At 58.7% G+C, this 23213-nt stretch overlaps 1 protein-coding gene across 1 annotated transcript in view; it reads left to right on the forward strand.

The window, feature by feature from the left end:
• CFAP74 (cilia and flagella associated protein 74) overlaps window positions 1–23213 on the forward strand; it is a 66936-nt gene extending 43723 nt beyond the window's left edge. Inside the window, exons 23-41 of the mRNA XM_033228894.1 lie at window positions 1093–1214; window positions 3539–3667; window positions 4978–5065; window positions 5582–5755; window positions 6813–6946; window positions 13682–13958; window positions 15531–15629; window positions 16406–16545; window positions 17119–17253; window positions 17385–17494; window positions 17633–17688; window positions 17798–17917; window positions 18208–18363; window positions 20036–20165; window positions 21238–21392; window positions 21668–21800; window positions 22022–22182; window positions 22444–22578; window positions 22778–23213. Of these exons, the coding sequence (XP_033084785.1) occupies window positions 1093–1214; window positions 3539–3667; window positions 4978–5065; window positions 5582–5755; window positions 6813–6946; window positions 13682–13958; window positions 15531–15629; window positions 16406–16545; window positions 17119–17253; window positions 17385–17494; window positions 17633–17688; window positions 17798–17917; window positions 18208–18363; window positions 20036–20165; window positions 21238–21392; window positions 21668–21800; window positions 22022–22182; window positions 22444–22578; window positions 22778–22879 (2556 nt within the window). The 3' untranslated portion in view covers window positions 22880–23213. The remainder of the gene's footprint in view (window positions 1–1092; window positions 1215–3538; window positions 3668–4977; window positions 5066–5581; window positions 5756–6812; window positions 6947–13681; window positions 13959–15530; window positions 15630–16405; window positions 16546–17118; window positions 17254–17384; window positions 17495–17632; window positions 17689–17797; window positions 17918–18207; window positions 18364–20035; window positions 20166–21237; window positions 21393–21667; window positions 21801–22021; window positions 22183–22443; window positions 22579–22777) is intronic.

Here is a 23213-nt window from a genome sequence, read left to right on the forward strand (position 1 = left end):
TTCAAGCGATTCTCCCGCCTCAGCCTCCCACGTAGTTGGGACCACAGGCATACATCACCATGCCTGGCTAATTTTTATATTTTTTGTAGAGATGAGGGTTTCACCATGCTGCCCAGGCTGGTCTCAAACTTGTGGGCTCAAGCAATCCTCCAAGCCTGGTCTCCAAAGTGCTGGAATTACAAGTGTGAGCCACCGTGCTTGGCCATAGAAAGGTTTTTTAAAACACCTAAATGTTAATGAGTATGAAGCTGAGTGGTAGGTACTTGGCGATCCAGTATTCTGTTCTAGTAATAGATGAACATTTAAAAAGAATATTTGGCTGGACGCAGTGGCTGATGCCTGTAATCCCTGCACTTTGGGGGACTGAGGTGGGTGGATCTCTGAGGTCAGGAGTTCGAGACCAGCCTGGCCAATGTGGCGAAACCCCGTCTCTACTAAAAATATAAACATTAGCCTGGCATGGTGGCGGGTGCCTGTAATCCCAGCTACTCGGGAGGCTGAGGCAGGAGAATTGCTTGAACACGGGAGGCGGAGGTTGCAGTGAGCAGAGATTGCACCACTGCACTCCAGCCTGGGCGACAGAGTGAGACTCTGTCTCAAAAAAAAGAACATTTTATTTTTTTTTATTTTTTTTTTTTTTTTTTGAGGCGGTCTCGCTCTGTCGCCCAGACTGGAGTGCAGTGGCCGGATCTCAGCTCACTGCAAGCTCCGCCTCCCGGGTTTACGCCATTCTCCTGCCTCAGCCTCCCGAGTAGCTGGGACTACAGGCGCCCGCCACCTCGCCCGGCTAGTTTTTGTATTTTTTTAGTAGAGACGGGGTTTCACCGTGTTAACCAGGATGGTCTCGATCTCCTGACCTCGTGATCCGCCCGTCTCGGCCTCCCAAAGTGCTGGGATTACAGGCTTGAGCCACCGCGCCCGGCCAAAAAGAACATTTTAAATGACATGATATGAAAAGTGCCACAGCCATCCCAAAGAGTTAGAAAACTCAAGCCCATGAAACGTTCCTCCTGGGAGCTGTGTCAGTGCTCACCAACATCGCCTGCTTTGCCCAAAGAACTCCTGTTGCTGAGCTCACATGTCCATATTCAGCTGCATTTCAGGGTCATGGGCGTGGCCATCGACGTGCCGGTCTGGGTGCCAAAGCCCAGCGTGGACCTGAAGATCTGTATGTACGACCGGCTCTACCAGGACTCTGTGCTTGTGCACACACGGTGAGCCCCCACCCATCCATGCACATGGGGTGATTTGCACACATGGCGAGCCCCCGCCCGTCCATGCACACGGGGTGACTTGCACACATGGCAAGCCCCCGCGCATCCATGCACACGGGGTGACTTGCACACGTGGCGAGTCTCCGCCCGTCCATGCACACGGAGTGACTTGCACACAGGGTGAGCCCCTGCCCGTCTGTGCACAGGCAGTGAGCCCCCCGGTGGCCAGCGGGGACACGGCACCTGGGGCTGCCACGGCTGCTGTCCAGGCCCTGAACGTCACCCTGTGTGGCAAGGGGGGTGCTTAGCACTGTGGCTGGGAAGAGGGACCTTGGTGGGGGTGATCCAGGGTCATCTGGGAGGCGTCACGGGGAGGCAGGAGGGTCCGAGTCAGGCCAATTTGAAGACACCGCACTGTTGGCTTCCACGATGGAGGAAGGTCCGCCCCGAGCCCGGGGACACTGCAGCTTCTAGAGGCTGTGAAAGGAGAGAAGACGCCTGTGCCCTAGAGCTGCATCTGTCTTGGCTTCTGACCTCCGGGCTGTGGAGAGAATGAATGCGCCTCTTTGGTGTGGGGCCTACGCTTGGGGAAGTCCTTTCAGCAGCCACAGGAAACGCACTGCCCGCCTCGGCCTGGCCGGAGTCCTCAGCCCCTCGTGGACACAGGCGGGGCGAGCCTGGAGGAGGCAGCCTCCACTTGCAGGGTTTGGCGAGGGCTCCGGACATCAGAGCAAGCAGCCTGTCCTGAAGAGCCATGCCGGTAGGAAAGCTCAGAGGGACGGCGAGGCTGGGCCTGTGGGGTTTCCATGACGGATCCCCTGTGCCACCAGCACCAAGGAGCAGGCTGTGCAGATACCGAGGCCCCAGGCACCGGCCCCAGGCACAGGCACCTCCCGCCCGGTGACCTGGGTAGGAACGGCTCCCGCAGCACCTGCCCTCCTGCTGTCCAACTCCTGTGGGCCCGGCACGGGCTGGGAATGTGCAGCCTGCAGTGACCCGGGATCCAGCTGCATGAGTTAGCGTGGCCGCGGTGGAGTCTGCCATGACCCAGGATCCAGCTGCTGCGTTCGTGTGGCCGCAGTGAAGCCTGCGGTGACCCGGGAGCTGCGTGAGTTAGCGTGGCCGTAGTGGAGTCTGCCGTGACCCGGGATCCAGCTGCGTGAGTTAGCGTGGCCGCAGTGGAGTCTGCTCACCTCCGGCATCCGTCCTACCACAGCTTCTCTATGGCCTTGGAAACGTGACAGAAAGGGCCCGAGCGTGTCTGTCCGGCATTGTGGGCTGGGCGGGGCTCAGCTCTGTGGATGGCCTCCGGCTGTGGGTATGCGTACCTCAGCGTAGCCGTGTACTCGTTTGTATAGACTCTGGCCCCACAAGGGAACCAGAAGACAGAGCAGCATCTGCCAGACAGGGAGGGCGCGGTGTCTGAGCACCCGGGCACCCACCTCGCATGGGGCCCCAGCAGCAGGGGTGCAGAGGCTGGCGTGCCCAGATGCACTGTGGGTGGCCTCTGGGTAGTGGTCAGAGGTCAGAGGCAGGTCTGTGCTGGACGGAGACGGGGCTGACACAGCACAGGCGACTGTCGCGTGGAAGCACAGGAGGAGGGAGAGATTTCTCACTGCTACACCCCGGGTCCCCCCTCGTAGACTGCCCGGGGCAGCTGTGGTGGGGCGGCCGCACCACTGTGTTCAGCAGAGGCTCAAAGACAGGGAGGGGAGGGGGGCTTCACTGTGGGAACAGGGCGGCTCCCGGTGGTCCTGAGGAGGCTGTTGGCTTGAGGGAGCTGGAGGGGGAGACCAGACAGACGCAGCCTCCCAGGTGACTGGTGGGTACCTGGGCTTTCTCAGGCGCATCTTGGGTTGGAGGCTGCAGTCATCACCGAGGCCTGTGGCTGTCCCAGGCCCCCCACGTGCCCTGTGCTTGAGCTACAGGATGTGGGTATCCCCTGGGCAGGAGGCGGGCAGAGCCCTGGAGGGAGGGGTTCCACCCCTCGTGTCCCCTCCAGGGCCCCACACCCGGGGGCTGCCTGACAGGTGCTCTTCCTGGAAAGCGTCCGGTTCCCGAGAGCCCATTAGGACCATGCTTCCGTTTCGATGTGGTTATTTTTAAGAATACCTCATCAGATTTCATTTCAGATAAAACAGCCCTTACAAAGCAGGGCTTTGAAGACTCTGATTGTCGAGGTGCACGTGCATGCTTGGAGTGGGTGGGCTCTGAGCACCTGTCGTGGGCTTGGGTTTTAGAAATGTTGTAATAACTCCAGGCATGGAGCACACACAGAGTCACGGCTGTGGCGCCTGACCCAGTGCCCTGCCACGCGCCCACAGGTCGAAAGCTGCCCTGCGCCTAAAGTTCGAGGTGTGCAAGGAGCTGAGGGCCCACCTGGAGCTCCTGCCTGAGACAGGCTACATCCAGGCACAGTCATCCTACTCCGTGCAGCTCAAGTTCCTGCCGCGGTAGGTGCCAGGATGCCAGGGCCGGGGCAGGAGGACGTGGGAGGATGTGGGCTCCAAGGCGCCCCTCTCCACTGGCCACTCCTCTGATCTCATTGCTGCCAGGATCATCACCCCTCAGGGATGTGTTCTAGGGCAGAGGCCATGACACTGGGGGGCAGTCACAGCTGGGTCGGTGGTCCCTTTGGATTGCTTTTGTTTAAGATGTGAGCCAAGTTGAAGTTCATTTTTTTGTACAGAGGTTTCCAGTTATTCCAACCTCGTTGAAAAGATCGGGAGGCTGTGCGTCCCCCAAGCATGGCCTGCGGCTCTCAGTGCCACTGAGGGTCTGCTGCCTGCTGGGATAAGGTGGCCCAGGATACGGCTCTGGCTTGTTGCGGGCACCCTGCTGTCTGTGCCCTCCCACACTGTCTTCCCTGTCTTCATCCCTTTCCCGTAACTCCCTGAGGTTCTGTTTTGAGATCAGTGCACGCCTGACATTTGCTCCTTTACCTGTGTCTTGAGGGTGTCCCTGTCACCCAGTCGTCCCTTGTCCTCTCCAATCCAAGGCTCTTTCCAGGCCTCCTGGGTGCATCCCCTGGTCTCTGCTTTTGCCAGGTGGACTTTGGTTTCTGCACTTCAGCGTTTGTTGTGCTTTGGAGGCTGGACGTCCTATGTCTGATCCCAGCTCCCCAGAGCTGCCCTCAGCATCCAGGCCAGGACCGAGGTCCAGACAAAGGATGCTCAGTGGAGCTTGGTGAGGGAGGTGGGCGCAGCAGGCACGACCTGGTGGGACTTGGAAGGGAACAGGGTAGAGCTGAGCTTTAAATCGACTGTTTCCTGGACTTGCCCCTGCCGGCCACCTGTCACAGGGAAGCTGATGTTTTTCTTTCTTATTTGTACTTTTCCTGATATTTCTATAACAACACTAACTTATGTAATCAGAGATCAAACTCTGATTAAAGTGTAAATGCATTTTCAAAGGGCTTTTTAAGATTCCTTTATGATGCAAACTCCATATTAATTTGAAACTTGGCTATTGAATTTTTTTCTGTTTATTTAAACACAGCTTTTGAGCCACAGTCAGTTGTGTTGCTCCTGGGAGTGACTGGCTACTTAGACTCAGACATGCCAGAGCCCTTGCGGGCCCACAGGGGCCACGTGCTCGCAGGTTCTGTGCGAGAGCAGGAGGTTGGCACGAGGCGTATCCCAGCACCAATGTTTCAGAGATGCCGAAACTCTCAAAGATGTAGAAGTACCACTGACAGTGGGTCTTACTGTCATTTCACAAAATGGAAAGAGGAAAGCACATTCGCCTCGTCTGCCTCTTTCAGACACTCCCTGCCGGAGGATGCGGGGAGGTATTTTGACAAGGAGACCCGAGTCCTGGAGGCCCCGATGACCATATGGGTGGCTGACCAGGTCTGTGTTGGGGCACTTTCCAGGGATGCTGGGCTCTCCTGGGGAACAGTGGCTTTCCTGGGAGGCCAGGCAAGGGCCCCCAAAAGGGCCCATCCTCACTTGCCTTCCAGTGAAGCATCCAGCGGCCAGAGGGGCTTGCCTGCTGGGAGGGTGCTCATGGGCCGGAGAGAGGCCTCCGAGGCCTGCCCAGGCCAGCAGGGCTGTGTCCCAAGCACCCGCACCTGCATGTGCACACATGAGGGGTGCCCACACAGCTGCACACGTCTATGCGCCCATGTGTGCCACACACAGGGACACATGCACCCCACTCCACCTGCAGCTGGCTCTCAGCTGCCACCCCCCTCATGTCAGGGAGTGGTCACAGGGAAGTGGGTTTATTAAAAGATGGCCTCATCGTGTACTGGGAACTGTGGACCGTGGCCACAAGGCAGCAGCAGTGGTCGCGCCTCAGAGTTTGGGGAGCACTTGGTAAGTCTCCAAGCAGCTGCGAGAGCGACTGCGCCCTTTGTGCCTCAGAACAAGCCAGTGGAATTCACCGTGCATGCCATTGTCACCACCTCGGACCTGGAGCTCAGTCCCTCGGAGGTGGATTTTGGCTACTGCACCATCTACGAGGCCATCAGGACAGAAATCAGCCTTCACAACCACTCGCTCCTGCCCCAGGAGTTTGGGTTCGTCAAGCTTCCCAAGGTACCTCCTGCGGCCAGGCCTGGGGCAAGAGGGAGGCCGGGAAGCCCTGGGGACAGGATGCAGTGGCCACTGCTCCAGGGGGACCACGCGTGGGCGTGTGGCCCAACTTCCATCTCTCAGCTGCACCCCCCATGCCTGGACCTCCCCACCCTGCACACCAGCCCGGGATGTGCAGCCCAACTTCTGCCTGTCAGCTGCACCCCTAGCCTCGGTCCCGTGCACGTCCTGCCCTCCAGATCCCTCTCTCTGCTCTTCCTTCTGGAACTTTCCCCTGCTGGGGCCACACAAGGTAGCTAGGACGAGGCCCAAGCCTGGGCACCCCTCACCTTTCCCTGGGCTGCCCTGCTACCAACACCACCGTCCTCACTCTCCCCCCGTCTCACACACACACATGCACACACATGCACATGCTCACAATCGCTCATGCACTCATACACATGTGCTCACACTCACACACTTGCTGACACTCATTCACACCGCCACACTCACACACGCTCACACTCTCTTACACTCACACTCACACTTGCTTACACACAATCACACTCTTACACTCACACACACTCGCTCACACATGATCATACTAACTTCTTACTCACACTCACACTCACATACGGTCACACTAATCTCTTACACTCACACTTGCTCACACATGATCACACTAATCTCACACTCGCTCACACACGGTCACACTAATCTCTCACATTCACACATGATCACACTTATCTCTTACTCTCACATACATACACGGTCACACTAATCTGACTCGCACTGATGCTCACACACGATCACACTAATCTCATGCTCACATTCGCTCACACATGATCACACCATCTTACTCTCACAGTCACAATCACTCACATACACACTTTCTTATGCTTGCTCACACACAATCACACTAATCTCTTACACTCGCTCACACACGATCACACTAATCTCTTACACTCACACTCGCTCACACACAATCACACTAATCTCTCACACTCCCACACAGCCCTGCTGCACGTGTGTCCACGTGGTCTCCCCGTGACATTCCCTCAGAGCACTCCTCCATTTCCAGTTTGTGGACGTGCAGCCCAACGATGGGTTTGGGACGATCCTGCCCCTGGAAACGCTGCAGTTCGATGTGATCTTCCAGCCCACCAAGGCCAAGGAACACAGCTTCAAGCTGACCTGCAAGTCTGAGATCAACCGGTGAGCCTGCCAGGGAGAGGGGACGCAGTGGGCCTGGAGCACCTGCTCGGGAGCGGCCACCCTTCCCAGCAGCACCACATCCCTGCCTCTGGCCCCACCTGCCTGGCTGACCACAGGGCTGTGCTGGGCAGCACTGCCGGCCGGCAGGAACCTCAAACCCGGGTGCAGACAGGCCTGGGACCTGGACAACCTTGAGTTCTGGGCCCGCTCAGCTGTGTGTGCGTGTGTGTCGTGGGTGTGCATGTATATGAGTGTGTGAGGACAGGCGAGTGTGCCTGTGTGTGTATGAACATGTGTGCGCATACAGGCGTATCACTGTAGTAGGCGTGAGTGCATATGGGTGTGTGCAAGAGTGCATGTTTGTCAGTGTGAGACTGTGTGTGTGAGCATGTGGGAGTGTATGTGTGTGAGCATATGTGATTGCGTGAATGTGTGAGTGCAGGTATGTGAGTGTATGGGGGGTGTCTGTGTGTGAGTACGTGTCTGTGTGTGTGAGTACAGGTGCGTGGTGTGTGAACTTGCATGAGTGTGAGCACATGTGAGTGAGCATGTGTGTGTGAGTGAGCATGTATGTGTGTGAGTGCATGTATGTGGGTGTGTAAGGTTAGTGCATGTATGTGTGAGCATGCATGCGAGTGAATGTGTTTCTGTGTGGGTGGACCTGTGTCCAGAGGTGGACCTGGTGTAAAGACCTGCATGTGGCGGCGCGGTGGCTCAAGCCTGTAATCCCAGCACTTGGGAGGCGAGATGGGCGGATCACGAGGTCAGGAGGTCGAGACCATCCCGGCTAACACGGTGAAACCCCGTCTCTACTAAAAATACAAAAACTAGCGGGTGAGGTGGCCGGCGCCTGTAGTCCCAGCTACTGGAGGCTGAGGCAGGAGAATGCATAAACCCGGGAGCGGAGCTTGCAGTGAGCTGAGATCTGGCCACTGCACTCCAGTCCGGGCGACAGAGCGAGACTCTGCCTCAAAAAAAAAAAAAAAAAAAAAAAAAAAAAAAAAAAAAAAAGACCTGCATGCTCTGACGTCTTGTGCGACCAGCCAGTCTCTGCACCTCCCTGAGCCTGAGAGTGGGATGAGGAGGTGGTAGAGGGAGAGGTGAAACCGGACCCGAAGCAGTGGCCGGTGGTCCTGCTTGGGTTCTCGTTGCTGCTGGGACCATCAGTCTCCAGAGATGTGTTCTGGGGCAGAGGCCAAGACACTGGGGGGCAGTCACAGCTGGGTCTGTGGTCCATTTTGATTGCTTTTATTTCAGATGTGAGCCAAGTTGAGGTTCATTTTTTTGCACAGAGGCTTCCAATTATTCCAGCCTCGTCGAAAAGATTCCATTCTGCCCTGAATTCCTCTGTGCCTTCGTCAAACAATCATCCACATTTGGGTCCTACTGACCTGGGCCGTCGGGGCCTCCCTCCATCTCTGTGGGTCCTTGAAATGTATTTATCGAAGCAGCCAGGTGGGTTTGTTCTGTGGAGTTGCCACAGGTGGGATGCTGTCCCGTGGTGTCAGTTCACATGTTCCTCTGTTCTGTGTTGCGAGTTCGTTGGCAGCAGGACCTCTGGGCTAGTCAGGCAGCCAGACCACTTCAAAAGCCACGTTGGCTCCTTCTCCGGGGCGCGTTAACGCCCAGTCATCTCTCCCTCAGCCGCCTTTGGTGCTCAGTGCTTTGCACCTTCCATCCGTAATCACGGCCCTGTGACTCTGACCTATCGATGTCGCAGTTTCCAACCCTGTGTCCCTTTCTGAACTCTTTGAGGCGCACGTGGAGTCGTCAGGCTGCAGCGTTTGATTCCTTCATAACACCGCTTCCCAGCGTGCGTCACCATTTACATAAATTCCACTCCTCATTCTCTCTCATCTCATAACAATGTCACCTGTGATTCGACCTTTTTCTACTGCTCATTTTCTTTTTTTTTTTTTTTTTTTTTTGAGACGGAGTCTTGCTCTGTCGCCGGGGCTGGAGTGCAGTGGCCGGATCTCAGCTCACTGCAAGCTCCACCTCCCGGGTTCACGCCATTCTCCTGCCTCAGCCTCCCGAGTAGCTGGGACTACAGACGCCCGCCACCTCGCCCGGCTAGTTTTTTGTATTTTTAGTAGAGACGGGGTTTCACAGTGTTTGCCAGGATGGTCTCGATCTCCTGACCTCGTGATCCGCCCGTCTCGGCCTCCCAAAGTGCTGGGATTACAGGCTTGAGCCACCGCGCCCGGCCGCTACTGCTCATTTTCAAGTGCAATTATTTCTTTCTGAACTTTTACATTTTTAAAAAAAATTTTTTTTTTTTTGAGACAGGGTCTTGCTGTGTCACCCAGGCTTGAGTGCAGTGGTGCAATCACGGCTCACTGCAGCCTCCACCTCCCAGGTTCAAGCAATCCTCCCACCTCAACCTCCTGAGTGTGGCTAGGACTACAGGAACACACCACCATGACTGGCTAATTTTTATATTTTTTGTATATTTGAGATGGGGTCTCACTATGTTGTCCAAGCTGGTCTTGAATTCATAGCCTCAAGTGATCCTCCCACTTCAGCCTCCAAATGTGCTGGGATGACAGGGGTGAGCCACTGCGCCTGGCTCTCCTCCTCACTCTCAGAAAGGAGCCCAGTTCAGGCCAGGTGCAGTGGTTCATGCCTGTAATCCCAGCACTTTGGGAGGCCAAGGCAGGCGGATCACGAGGTCAGGAGACCAAGACCATCCTGGCTAACACGGTGAAACCCCGTCTCTACTAAAAATATAAAAAATTAGCCAGGTGTGGTGGCGGGCACCTGTAGTCCCAGTTACTTGGGAGGCTGAGGCAGGAGAATGGCGTGAACCCGGGAGGTGGAGCTTGCAGTGAGCCGAGATTGTGCCACTGAACTCCAGCCTGGGTGACAGAGCGAGATTCCATCTCAAAAAAAATAAAAAATAAAATAATAAAATAAAATAAAAGGAGCCCAGTTCAGTGAGTTTTTCTTTTTTTTTCTTTTTTTCTTTTTTTCTTTTTTTTTGAGACAGAGTCTCGCTCTGTCACCAGGCTGGAGTGCAGTGTCACAATCTCAGCTCACTGCAACCTTTGCCTCCCGGGTTCAAGTGATTCTTCTGCCTCAGCCTCCCGAGCAGCTGAGACTATAGGTGTGCACCACCACGCCCAGCTAATTTTTGTATTTTTAGTAGAGACGGGGTTTCACTGTGCTAGCCAGGATGGTCTCGATCTCTCGACCTTGTGATCCACCCGCCTCGGCCTCCCAAAGTGCTGGGATTACAGGCGTGAGCCACCGCGCCCGGCCTAAGAGAGGCTTTTCTAACTCCATGGCTCCAGAGCACCCCCTGCAGTTCGTGTGTGTGTGTGATGTGCTAAAAAAAACAGAAGGCCTCAGCTTTCTTAGCCCTTCGTCCTCTGCTCTCTTCCTCCCTTCCATTTTCCTCTGCTCTCTTCCTCCCTTCCATTTTCAGATAATCCACAAACTCAGAAAGTCAGCATCGTGTACCTTCCACCCAAAATACAGATCTTAGGCTTTATCCTACTTGCCTCCGATTTCTCTTCGTTGTTACAGAAACAAACATTCTCCCTCAAGTCGGAGGTGGCTTCGCTCCCCTCCCTCCCCAGAGCCCGTCCCTGTCGGGAATGCCAGGGCTTGTACTTTCATTACATACTTGTGTACCTATAACCGAACACACACACACGTGTGTGCAAGCGTAAACGTTTCTACCCTTGCACAGATGTAGGGTGACCACCATGCTGGTGTGCCTGGCACTGAGGGGTTTCTCAGGCCACAGGACTGTGAGTGCTGAAACTAGGAGAACCCCAAGCAGACCGGGACCCCAGGTCGGCGCCTCAGGCCCCCGCTGCCGGTCTGGATTTTGCTTGTTTCCCCTCAGCCTGGGTATTTTTGTGACTGAGCCTCATGGACACCACCAGGGGTTCCCTTTGGGACCCATTAGGTTTGAGGCCTGTGGGCTGTCAGAGCAGCACCTCCTGGGAAGCTTCTCGTTCTAAATGCAGATATCAGAAAAGAGGGTTTGAAAATCAACCATCTAAGCTTCCTTTTCAAGCATTAGGAAAAGAACACAGGAAATTAAACCCAAAGAGAGTAGAAGAAAAGACATAATAAAGCTAAGAGTGGAAATCAATGCAATAGAAATGAAATGTTCAACAGAGAAAAACAACAAACTAAAAGTCTTTCTTGTACAATTTAATAAAATTCATTACCCCTAGCAAGACCCGTCAGGATAAAAAGAGAAAACACAAACCATCAGTATCAGGAGTGAAAGGGAACATCACTGCAGACCTAACAGATATCAAAACGATGCGAGGAGAACGTGATGAACAGCTTTGCACCAGGGAACATGAAAATTTCGAGGAAATGGACAAATTCCTCAAAATACACAACTGACACAAGAAAAATACAGAAATATCTGAATAGTCAGGCCAGGCGCGGTGGCTCACGCCTGTAATCCCAGCACTTTGGGAGGCCAAGGTGGGTGGATCACTTGAGATCAAGAGTTCAAGACCAGTCTGGCCAAATGGCAAAACTCCATCTCTACCAAAAATACAAAAATTAGCCAGGCATGGTAGCAGGTGCCTGTAATCCCAGTTACTTGGGAGGCTGAGGCAGGAGAATCACTTAAACCTGAGAGGTGGAGGTTGCAGTGAGCTGAGATCGCGCCACTGCCTCCAGCCTGGGCGACAGAGCGAGACTCCCTCTCAAAAAAAAAAAAGAGAGAAATTGATTACTAATAATAATCAATGATACATCCACGAAAAAATAATTTTAGTGAGCACTGGGCACCACGGCCGTAATCCCAGCACTTTGGGAGGCTGAAACAGAAGGATCGCTTGAGTCCAGGAATTTGAGACCAGCAACACCTCATCACTACATTTTTATTTCCTTTTTTTTTTTTTTGAGACAGAGTCTAGCTTTGTCGCCCAAGCTGGAGTGCAGTGGTGCGATCTCGGCTCACTGCAAGCTCCGCCTCCAGGGTTCATGCCATTCTCCTGCCTCAGCCTCCCAAGTAGCTGGGACTACAGGCGCCCGCCACCACGCCTGGCTAAATTTTTGTATTTTTAGTAGAGACAGGGTTTCACCGTGTTAGTCAGGATGGTCTCGATCTCCTGACCTCATGATCCGCCTGCCTTGGCCTCCCAAACTGCTGGGATTACAGGCATGAGCCACAACACTCGGCCTAAATTTTTCTTAATTTTTTAAAGATTTTTAAAAATTTTTTATTTATTTACCTTTTTTTTTTTTTTTTGAGACAGAGTCTCACTGTGTCGCCCAGACCAGAGTGCAGTGGCACAATGTCGGCTCACGGCAACCTCCACCGCCTCCCGGTTTCAAGCGATTCTCCTGTCTCAGCCTCCCAAGTAGCTGGGATTATAGGCACTGGCCACCACACCCAGCTCATTTTTGCATTTTTTTCAGTAGAGATGGGCTTTCACCATGTTGGCCAGGCTGCTGGTCTTCGAACTCCTGACTGCAGATGATCCACCCGCCTTGGCCTCCCAAAGTGCTGGGATTATAGGGATTATAGGCATGAGCCAGTGCGCCCAGCCAATATTTTTAAGAAAAAAAAAATTTTTTTTTGAGACAGAGACAGTCTTTGCTCTGTTACCCAGGCTGGAGTGCAGTGGCGCGATCTAAGCTCACTGCAAGCTCCGCCTCCCACGTTCACGCCATTCTCCTGCCTCAGCCACCCAAGTAGCTGGTACTACAGGCGCCCACACCACGCCCGGCTAATTTTTTTCTATTTTTAGTAGAGATGGGGTTTCACCATGTTAGCCAGGATGGTCTCGATCTCCTGACCTCGTGATCCGCCCGTCTCGGCCTCCCAAAGTGCTGGGATTACAGGCGTAAGTCACTACGCCCGGCCTTTTTAAAGACTTTCTTGAAACATTTAGAGCCTGTGGTCACAGGACATAAAAATATGCATTCGATTATTACTACATATGAATGAAGGCTTTCTGTTACAGACAGATGTGATAGCAGTATTGTCCTGTACAGCATAAAATACATACGATTAGGACAAAAACCAACGGGGAAGGTACAGTGGAAATAGACATTCAAGGAAAACATGGAATGTGAAATTTCCAAAGGTTAAAATAACCAGGTCCCGGCCTCTTTTTAATGGATGGTGGCAGGAATCAGCTTGTTCATAACAGGCTTCATAGACACCTGTGCTTACATTTAGAGAAAGAGATCCGTTTTTAAAACGTTTTTAAAATGTCAATAAATATTTAACAAAATAAGCTAGAAATTTCCTTTGCAACTTCCTTTGCAACTACCTAAACTTGTGATTAAATTTTTAGCTACCCATGACACAGTGGCACGCATCTGTAGTCCCAGCTGCTCAGGAGGCTGAGGCAGGAGGACCCCTTGAACCCAGGGGTTCGAGGCTACAGCGAGCTGTCATGCCACCACTGCAGTCCAGCCTAGGGCAACAGAGCGAGACTCCGTCTCTATTTATAAATGAATACATATGTTTCAAAATTTTTAGCTACCCACCTAAAATGTGCACAAAGATACGCTGTATTTTCGAAATCTGTTAGCGGCACAGTGACCCCACGGGCAGTGGGGACGTGCATGTCCCTGTGAGCCTCACCCAGGGCTTGTCCTCCCCCCAGCGGCCCCACACCTGACACAGAGGGACACAGACACCCTGCACGGCTGAGGGTCTCCTCCTCCCCCCAGCGGCCCCGCACCTGACACAGAGGGACACAGATGCCCTGCACGGCTGAGGGCCTCCCACGCTACTGCTTGCAGGTGCTTCAAGCTGTCTTGCCGGGCTGTGGGCGTCCACCCACCCCTGGAGCTGTCCCACTACCAGATCAAGTTTGCGGCCACGGCCCTGTATGACACCTCCGTGGCCACAGTGTACGTCATCAACTCTCACCTGAGCGCGAGCTCACGGACCCACTCCAAGCCCCGCATTGGCTCAGAGGATGCCTCTCCCATGGGGCCCACGTCCTTCGAGTTCCTGCTGCCCCCAGACTCACCTATCACTGTCTCGCCCTCGGTGGGGACCGTGTGGCCAGGAAAGGTGGGTGTGGGCCTCACCCAGGCTGGGAGGCAGGGGCTCCACGCCACCTGCATTTGCCCCCAGGGTGTCTGCCTTTGCCCACCTTTAACCACAGGGTTTCAACCCGGAGAACGGGCGCAAGTCAACCCGGCCCTCATCAGACCCGAGCAGGGCCGAGGAAGGCTCCATGGCCAATGTGTAGGGGGCCCAGGGCCACCCACGCCGGGGGGGGGGGTCACAGTACCCTTGGTCCAGCCTGACCCCGAGAGGCAGGAGCTCCCCAGGCTGCTGGCCTGGCCAGCACCCATCCAGGGCTCCCAGGTTGAGACTGGGGAAGGCTGTGTAGTCCCTTGCACCAGCAGACCTCGCAGGCAGAAGGGGAGTGGGGGTGGGGGGGCAGAGGGCGTCGGCCACTCCCACCCAGCACTCCACCTTTCCTGCAGAGCAGAAAGCTTTGGGCCTGGCAGGGCCTTCGGGTGACCCTGAGGGCTGCTGAAGGCCTAAGTGAGGAAGGGCACATGGGGGACAGCTGGCTCACATGGGATTGCAGTGAATGCAGTGATTCAAAATGCATTTCATTCAACTTAGCAAAAGCCACTCGGTGATGGTTCTCACCGCCACATGCATTACTGCAGATGCGGCTCTCCCCTCCCTCCCTCCCCTACCCTCACTACCTCCCTCCTCTACCCTCTCTCCTCCCTCCCTCCCTCCCTCCCCTACCCTCTCCCCTCCCTCCCTTCACTCTCTCCCCTCCCTCCCTCCCTCCCCTACCCTCTCCCCTCCCTCCTCCCTCCCTCCCTCCCCTACCCTCTCCCCTCCCTCCCTCCCTCCCCTACCATCTCCCTTCCTCCCTCCCCTACCCTCTCCCCTCCCTCCCTCCCCTACCTTTTCCCCTCCCTCTCTCCCCTCCCTCCTCCCTCCCTCCCTCCCCTACCATCTCCCTTCCTCCCTCCCCTACCCTCTCCCCTCCCTCCCTCCCCTACCTTTTCCCCTCCCTCTCTCCCCTCCCTCCCTTCACTCTCTCCCCTCCCTCCCTCCCCCCACCCTCTCTTCCCTTCCTCCCTCCCTCTCCAGCCCTGTCCTCTCCCCCCACCCTCTCCCCTTCCCGCACCGTGTCATCCCCAACCCCACACTGCACACTGCCTGTGGGCTCTGTCATGGAGGGACCCTGCTGTGGGAAGCCATTTCCAAAACGGAGGTGCCCTGGAAAGGCTGGTGTGTGCAGGGGCCAGGTTAGGGTGTAGGACTTGCCCATAAAACTCAAGGACGGAAAGGGCAGGCTCAGCTGTCACTGCTGCCCCGTGGACAGGGGACCAGGTCCCGGCCTGCCCAGGACTCTACTCTCAACACCTCCAATCGCAGGACCCCCACCCTTCATGGCCAGAGGGTTTGGTGCTCACACCTGCAGCCCGCCCCTGCTTCCTGGGGACAGAGGCCAGGGAGGGCCATCCCGAAGGGGCACACAGGCTGAAATCTCAAGGGGGAGGTGACCTTGAGGAGAGTCCACGGGCGGAGGAAGGTAGAGTGCCAGCAGGGGCTCCTGGGGGGCGGAGGGAGGTGGCAGCCCCTGTGCCCACGCCTGTCTCTCCTCAGAGGTGCCTGGTCCAGGTGGCCTTCCGGCCGGTGCTGCCTGAGAAGCTGATCCGCCAGGAAGCCCTCCCACTCCTGAACAAAGAAATGGAGACCAAATCCGTGCGTGGGGCCTGGGAAGGAGGGGCGTGGGTAGGGGAAGGGCCTGTCACAGGAACAAACTCCACCGCCCTCGAGTCCCTGGGGGCCCCGGCCGCCTGCCAGGAGCGCAGGGTAGACCTTTCCCAAGCACTGCGCATGTCGAGCTGTATCTGAGAGGTTAAAACACTTGCTCACCAAGACCCTCCCTCCTCTCTGGAGGGCACTGCCAGGTGGGAGCAGGGAAGGGTGGGCTCTGGAGGTGGGGGCAGTAGGCGCTGCGACCCAGGGGTGCGGCGGCTGCGATGCAGGGCCCCTCCCACAACCTGAAGGCCCCCGGAGGCGCACCTGCAACATGGAGGGTCCTGCAGAATCTGCCCAGCGAGCGCCGGCGGCCAGTGCCCGCCCTGGAGGCGGCCTGGAGAGCTCCTGCCTGCCACACTCCAGATGCGCCCTTCCTGGCCTGGCCCGCGTGGGCGTGCACGCGAGGGGAAGCGCTTGCCTTCAGCCTTTGGCAGTGAAGATCGGGGGGACCCCGGTTCTGGCTGCCTCCTCACTCCTTTGTGCCTCGGTTTATCCTCTGGTGAAGCAGATGCTGCAGTCTGTGGGCAGCTCTGGGGGGATCCGTGTGCCCCTCTGCACTGGCTACAGTCTTCCTGGGGAGCTGGTCGGTTTTCTGGTCCGCATTTAATCCAACTGGGGCTCCCACGGTTCCTACACTGGCCGCAGAGGAGCCACAGGGCGCAGCTGGGTGCCTCTGGGGCCCTGCACAGCCCCCCAGCCAGTCTCTTCCCCCACAGTTCCGAAAGGATACGGCCTCCCAAAGGAAGGACCTGCACAGACTGTCATTCTCCGTTCTTCGAATGCAGAACCGCGACAAGCTATTCAAAGTCTCTGTCCCCCACGTCCTGGAGCTGCGGAAGCGGGAGCTGAAGCCCAGGTGGGTCCGGGAGAGGCTGCCCCACCTGCTTCCCTCCAGGCCCCTCTGGTGGGACCCACTGTGGCCCCTGTGGAGAGTCCCCTCCCCCCACAGACTGCCCAGAATGACCCATGTGGCTGGAAGGACTGAAGGCTTCAGACACAGCTGGATCCAGGTGCTGCCTTCCTGGGACCTGCCCACCCCATTCCCCCAGGCCTGACACCCCTGCCCACAGCCTCACTCCTCGGGTGGGGAGCGAACCCGCCGCCCCCCACTCAGCCCCCTTGGGTGAAGAATGAGCCCTGGGAAAGCTCTGATGGGCGCCTGTGGCCCTAGAAAGGAACATGGCTCTCTATCCAGGGGCCAAAGGCACCTGCCCCAAACCCCAGCCCCCAGCCACCAGCTGACAAGGACCTGAAGTGAGTGACAAGGCCCCCACAGGAGCCAGAGAAGGGGGAAAAGCCAGCTTGTCAGATACAACTGCGACAGCCACAGCCTGGAACCCCGGGACCCTGAGGCAGAGCCGCAGGGGTCCAGCCTAGGCCGATGGTGGGTGGGGGAAGGCGGGAGTGCACACCTCCGACTTCCTTCCAGTTCCGACGAGTACCAGGCCGCCCGAGCCACCCTGGTCAGAGCCTTCCAGGCGAAGTTTGACACATTTGTAATTCCCTGTGTTGTTGCCAGTGGTGACATCAAAGACAGGAAAGGGTCAGAACCCCTGAGCTTCAGGTGCGAGTCGCTCTGGCCAGAATGGGGTGTGGTCAGCCGCAAACGCGCTGTCCTCTGCTACTGCCCAACTCTGGGGCCTGGGCGGGCAGGGGGCCACCCACCCTGCCCTCAGCATGCCCTTTCCGTCCCAGCCCCCACAACACCCTCTACCTGGAGCTGTGGTGCCCGACAGTGGCGCCGTCTGTTGTGGTGACGTCCCACAAAGGCAAGACCATTTTTAACTTCGGCGACGTCGCCGTGGGTGAGTCGCTCAGCCCCACGCACACCTCCACCCGGTGCCCAGGCACACCCACGCCTCCCCCAGCCCCACGGCCCAACCCTGACAGGGGTGCTCCCTGGGGCCTGGGGCTGTGGCCTGACGCTCCCTGCCCCATTTCAGGGCACCGCAGTATCAAGAAGGTCTCCATTGAGAACGTCTGTCCAGAGGATCTGGCCGTGTCCTTGTCCACCCAGCCGAGGCAGCCTGCGGGGTGGGAGTGGGGGCCGGGGAGGGTGTGGTGGAGCCTGCAGACACCTGTGTCCCCTCCTTGACATGGACCCTCAGCTGGACTTCTCCCTGCTGAACCCCAACGGCCCCTTCGTCCTGCTGAACCACTCCAGCCTGCTGCGCGCGGGTGAGACCCAGGTCCTGGTGCTGTCCTTCTCTCCCCACGAGAGCATCCTGGTGAGTCCCAGGCCCACCCCGGCCACAATGCGGCCCAAGGCTCCCCACACTGCAGGACAAAGGCGCTGGCCAGGGCGGGCATCGCCTGTGCTCAGGCCCGGAACTGACCACGCCTGGGTCTGTGGGCAGCCTGGCCCCAGGCCCTCACGCCAGCCGGCAAGTGAGTGGAGCTGATGGAGCCCCCAGCGCTGTCTCAGCTCTGGCACTGAGAACCCACTGCCCCTGTGGCAGAGCTCCTCTCGTGGCTCCAGCAGACATCTGTTCCTGACCGAGGGATGTGGTCTCTTTAGGCTCAAGAAACACTGGACATCATTACCAAGAGAGGCACGCTCACGCTCACCCTCGTGGGCACTGGCGTGGCGTCCATGATCACGTGCTCCATTGAAGGCGGCATCCTCAACATGGGCTATGTGATCGCTGGAGAGTCTGTGTCCTCAGGCTTCAAGGTGAAGCCCACGTGGGCCCTCGTGCTGGCTCCAGCCTCCCAGGAGGGGTTTCCAACAGGCAGGACTCAGGCCAGCTGTGAAAGTGACCCGTGGGTCGGGGAGCCTGTGGGGACACAGCCCCCTCTACACAGCTGCCGCCTCTGCCGCCCTCTCCTGCAGGGAACCCGGGGCCTGTTTTTGGGGAGGCTGCAGATGTCCCCTAGTCACCCCCACCTCCCTGTCCTTCTTGGCACTCCTTGTCCCTCCTCCTCAGCCCCTGCACAGAGCTCCCCCAATTACCCCCTGCCCTGCTGCTTGAACTCACTCCTTTGGAGCTCAACTCAGCCACCCAGGGGTGAGGGTTTGCAGCCCTCTGGGCGAGCCGCACTGCCCCGTGTGCCCTCATGCCTTTGCACTGCCCCATGTGCCCTCATTCCTTCACACCAGCATGTGCCCTCATGCCTTCGCACTGCCCCATGTGTCCTCATGCCTTCGCACTGCCCCGTGTGCCCTCATGCCTTCGCACTGCCCCGTGTGCCCTCATGCCTTTGCACTGCCCCATGTGCCCTCATTCCTTCGCACCAGCATGTGCCCTCATGCCTTCGCACTGCCCCGAGTGCCCTCACGCCTTCGCACTGCCCCGTGTGTCCTCACGCCTTCGCACTGCCCCGTGTGCCCTCACGCCTTCGCACTGCCCCGAGTGCCCTCACGCCTTCGCACCAGCATGTGCCCTCATGCCTTCGCACTGCCCCGAGTGCCCTCACGCCTTCGCACCAGCATGTGCCCTCATGCCTTGCACTGCCCCGTGTGCCCTCATGCCTTCGCACTGCCCCGTGTGTCCTCATGCCTTCGCCCTGCCCCGTGTGTCCTCACGCCTTCGCACTGCCCCGAGTGCCCTCATGCCTTCGCACTGCCCCGAGTGCCCTCACGCCTTCGCACCAGCATGTGCCCTCATGCCTTCGCACTGCCCCGAGTGCCCTCACGCCTTCGCACCAGCATGTGCCCTCATGCCTTCGCACTGCCCCGAGTGCCCTCATGCCTTCGCACTGCCCCGAGTGCCCTCACGCCTTCGCACCAGCATGTGCCCTCATGCTTCGCACTGCCCCGTGTGCCCTCATGCCTTCGCACTGCCCCGTGTGCCCTCATGCCTTCGCACTGCCCCGTGTGTCCTCACGCCTTCGCACTGCCCCGTGTGCGCTCATGCCTTCGCACTGCCCCGAGTGCCCTCATGCCTTCGCACTGCCCCGTGTGCCCTCATTCCTTCGCACCACCAGGGTGGGCCCAGGAGGGACACCTGCTTCTCCACCTGGCTCAGGGTGGGTCCTGGAGGCAGAGCCCAAGACAGGCGTTGCATGGAGAAAGGGTGCTCTCAGGAGAAGGGGTGAGGGCAGGGAGGACATGGGCGGGGATGTGGGTTCAGCTAAGCTGGGCCTGAGCGAGACTCAGGTGTCCTGGAGGACAGGTGGCACCCCAGAGCTGTCCATGCGCCCCAGGCAGGGAAGCCAAGCCCTGGCCTGGCAAAGGCTAATGAGAGGCTGGGAGAAGGGATGTCGGCACACAGCTCAGTAAACCGCCACGTGGGTCCCCACCTGGGTGTGGCCTCATAGCAGCAGCCAAGTCCTGGGCACTGACCACAGGAAGGAGGCAGCCAGGCTGGGGCTGGCGGGTGGTGACGGCGGCCTGTTCTCTGCAGCTGCAGAACAACTCCCTGCTCCCCATCAAGTTCTCCATACACCTGGACAGTCTCTCCAGCGCCCGGGGCCAGGACCAGCAGCAGCTGCCGCAGTTCCTCAGCTCGCCCTCCCAGAGGACAGAGGTGGTCGGTGAGCGGGGTGAAGGGTGGGTGGAGTGGGGGAGTGGCGGTGAGTGGAGGGGGTGGGCAGTGAGCTGCGGGGGTGGGTGGTGAGATGGGGGGTGGTCGGTGAGCTGGAGGAGGGCAGTTGGTGAGATGGGGGGTGATTGGAGAACTGGGGGGTTAGGCGGTGAGCTGGGCGTGTGGCCAGTGAGCTGGAGGGGGCGGTTGGTGAGCTGAGGAGGTGGTTGGTGAGCTGGGGGGCGGTTGGTGAGCTGGGGGGTGGGTGGTGAGCTGGGGGGCGGTTGGTGAGCTGGGGGGCGGTTGGTGAGCTGGGGGGGGGTGGTGAGCTGGAGGGGGCGGTTGGTGAGCTGGGGGGTGGGTGGTGAGCTGGAGGGGGCGGGTGGTGAGCTGGGGGGTGGGTGGTGAGCTGGGGGGGGGCGGGTGGTGAGCTGGGGGGTGGGTGGTGAGCTGGAGAGGGGCGGTTGGTGAGATGGGGGGTGGTTGGTGAGCTGGAGAGGGGCGGGTGGTGAGCTGGGGGGTGGTTGGTGAGCTGGAGGGGGCGGGTGGTGAGCTGGGGGGTGGTTGGTGAGCTGGAGGGGGCGGGTGGTGAGCTGGGGGGTGGGTGGTGAGCTGGAGAGGGGTGGGTGGTGAGCTGGGGGGTGAGTGGTGAGCTGGGGGGCGGTTGGTGAGATGGGGGGTGGTTGGTGAGCTGGAGAGGGGCGGGTGGTGAGCTGGGGGGTGGGTGGTGAGCTGGAGGGGGCGGTTGGTGAGCTGGGGGGTGGGTGGTGAGCTGGAGGGGGCGGTTGGTGAGCTGGGGGGTGGGTGGTGAGCTGGAGGGGGCGGTTGGTGAGCTGGGGGGTGGTGGTGAGCTGGGGGGTGAGCGGTGAGCTGGGGGGCAGGCGGTGAGCTGGGGGAGTGGGTGGTGAGCTGGGGGGCACTTGGATCCATGGGGGTTCGGGGGGTGCAAGGCCATGGGGGGCACCCGGCAGGACAGGGGCTCTGCGGGGGTGGGCAGGGTGCAGAGCTCTATGGAGCAGGGCTTGGAGGGCAAACAGTGATTGCAGGGGGGAAGGCCAAATGGCACCCCACCCTACCCGCAGGGACGCAGAATCTCCACGGTCAGAGTGTGTTCAGCGTGGCCCCTGTCAAGGGCGTCATGGACCCCGGGAAGACGCAGGACTTCACTGTCACCTTCAGCCCCGACCACGAGAGCCTCTACTTCTCCGACCGGCTCCAGGTGGTGCTCTTTGAAAAGGTGCGGCTGTGGCTCTGCAAGTTCAGCTGGGCCTGGCCCTGGCCCCAACCAGAGCCTTGCCTTTTGCTGCACTGCCCCACTTTGGAGACCCAGAGGGTACCATGGCTGGGGGACTCAGCACCACACTGAGGGTCATGGGTCGAAAGACCAGAGTCCAGGACCCCATGGGGCCCCCAGGCCGTCCCTGCCTCCTTCCCTGAGCCAGCCCAGCTCTCACCAGCAGGGCCCCTGCTGTGGAGTTTTGGGGACAAGGCCACTCCACTTCTTGTCCCCAGAAAATCTCCCACCAGATCCTGCTGAAAGGGGCCGCCCGTGAGCACATGATGTTCGTGGAGGGCGGGGACCCCCTGGACGTGCCCGTGGAATCTCTGACGGTGATCCCCGTATTTGACCCCAAGCACAGAGAGGGTGAGCCCCTCCCCCGGGAGGGGACAGACACGGGGCCTCCTGGTGCCCCTAGCCCATGGACGGGGGCCCTGAGACCCAGTGGAGTGGGGCAGGGATTCCCAGTCTTCTACCCCAGAGCCAGGCAGGAGAGCCACTGCTAACCAGAGTTCAGGAGTCCAGCTGCAGCCCCACCCCATGCCTCAGCCTGACCCTGAACAGCTCCCCTGGCCACACCCCTCCAGCCAGCTCCCGGCCAGGCCCTCCCTCTCCAGAAGCCGAGGAGCTGAGGCCCATCCTGGTGGCCCTGGACTACATACAGTTTGACACAGACACGCCAGCCCCACCTGCCACCCGAGAGCTGCAGGTGGGCTGTATCCGGACCACCCAACCATCTCCAAAGAAGGTGCCCACAGCATTGCCCCTGGGGACATTAGGCGGCCCCCTCTGCCTCCCCTGCCCTGGGCAGCCCCCCTCCTGGCCTTGCCCCTCACTGGGATTGTCCCCACAGCCGGGCTTGTCTGGGACTTCCTGTGGCAGGTGTGGGGTGGGCAGCCTGCTGGTCAGAGCTGGGAGGGTGAGTGGAGCTGGGCACCCTCAGCCCTAGTCCCACTGCTGCTGGAAGCAGTGCCTGGTCACCAGCCTACAGGAGCCCCATACCCCACAGACCGTTGAGTTCAGCCTGGACAGTGTCACATCCCTGCAGCACAAGGGTTTCTCCATTGAGCCCTGCCGGGGCTCCGTGGAGCGCGGCCAGACGAAGACCATCAGTATCTCCTGGGTGCCGCCTGCGGACTTTGATGTAGGTGCCTTCGGGCTCCAGGCCAGCGAGCCCTGGCAACGCCAAAGGCTGGGTGGGCTGTACCCATGCCCAATCCCAGGGGAGGAGGTGGCCACGGAGGACCCAGGGGAGTCAGGTGGGCAGGGCAGCGGGAAGACAGCAGATCTCCCCCGGGTGCCCACTGGCTGAAGGCCTCTTCTCCCCTCCCCTCCTGTTTCAGCCAGACCACCCACTCATGGTGTCGGCCCTGCTGCAGCTCAGGGGGGATGTGAAGGAGACCTACAAGGTCATCTTTGTAGCCCAGGTGGTGACCGGCCCCTAAGCCTCTGCACAGAGCACCCTTGGGCCCTCCTGCCCACCCTCAAAGCCCTCCCCAGGCTGAGGGCCAGGCCATACTACCCTAGTGCCTGGGACCTGGCCATCCTCTGCCAGGCAGATTTCAATAGGCCACCCTCCACATGGTGCCACAGCCACTTCCTGCTGCCCTGGACCCAGCAAGCCCAGGTACATCCAAGAACACCCCCTCCTGAGATCCCAGACTCAGAACCAGCGAGAAGGCCAGGCCAGCCCACAGCCGTCCTAGCCAGAGCCCCTCAGAGCCCCCAGGAGAGCCCCCCACAGCCTGTCAATAAACATTTTGTAGGCCAGCACTTGCA

This window comes from Trachypithecus francoisi, unplaced genomic scaffold, assembly GCF_009764315.1.
Source record: "Trachypithecus francoisi isolate TF-2019V2 unplaced genomic scaffold, Tfra_2.0 Lachesis_group12, whole genome shotgun sequence".
Taxonomy (NCBI): Eukaryota; Metazoa; Chordata; class Mammalia; order Primates; family Cercopithecidae; genus Trachypithecus; species Trachypithecus francoisi.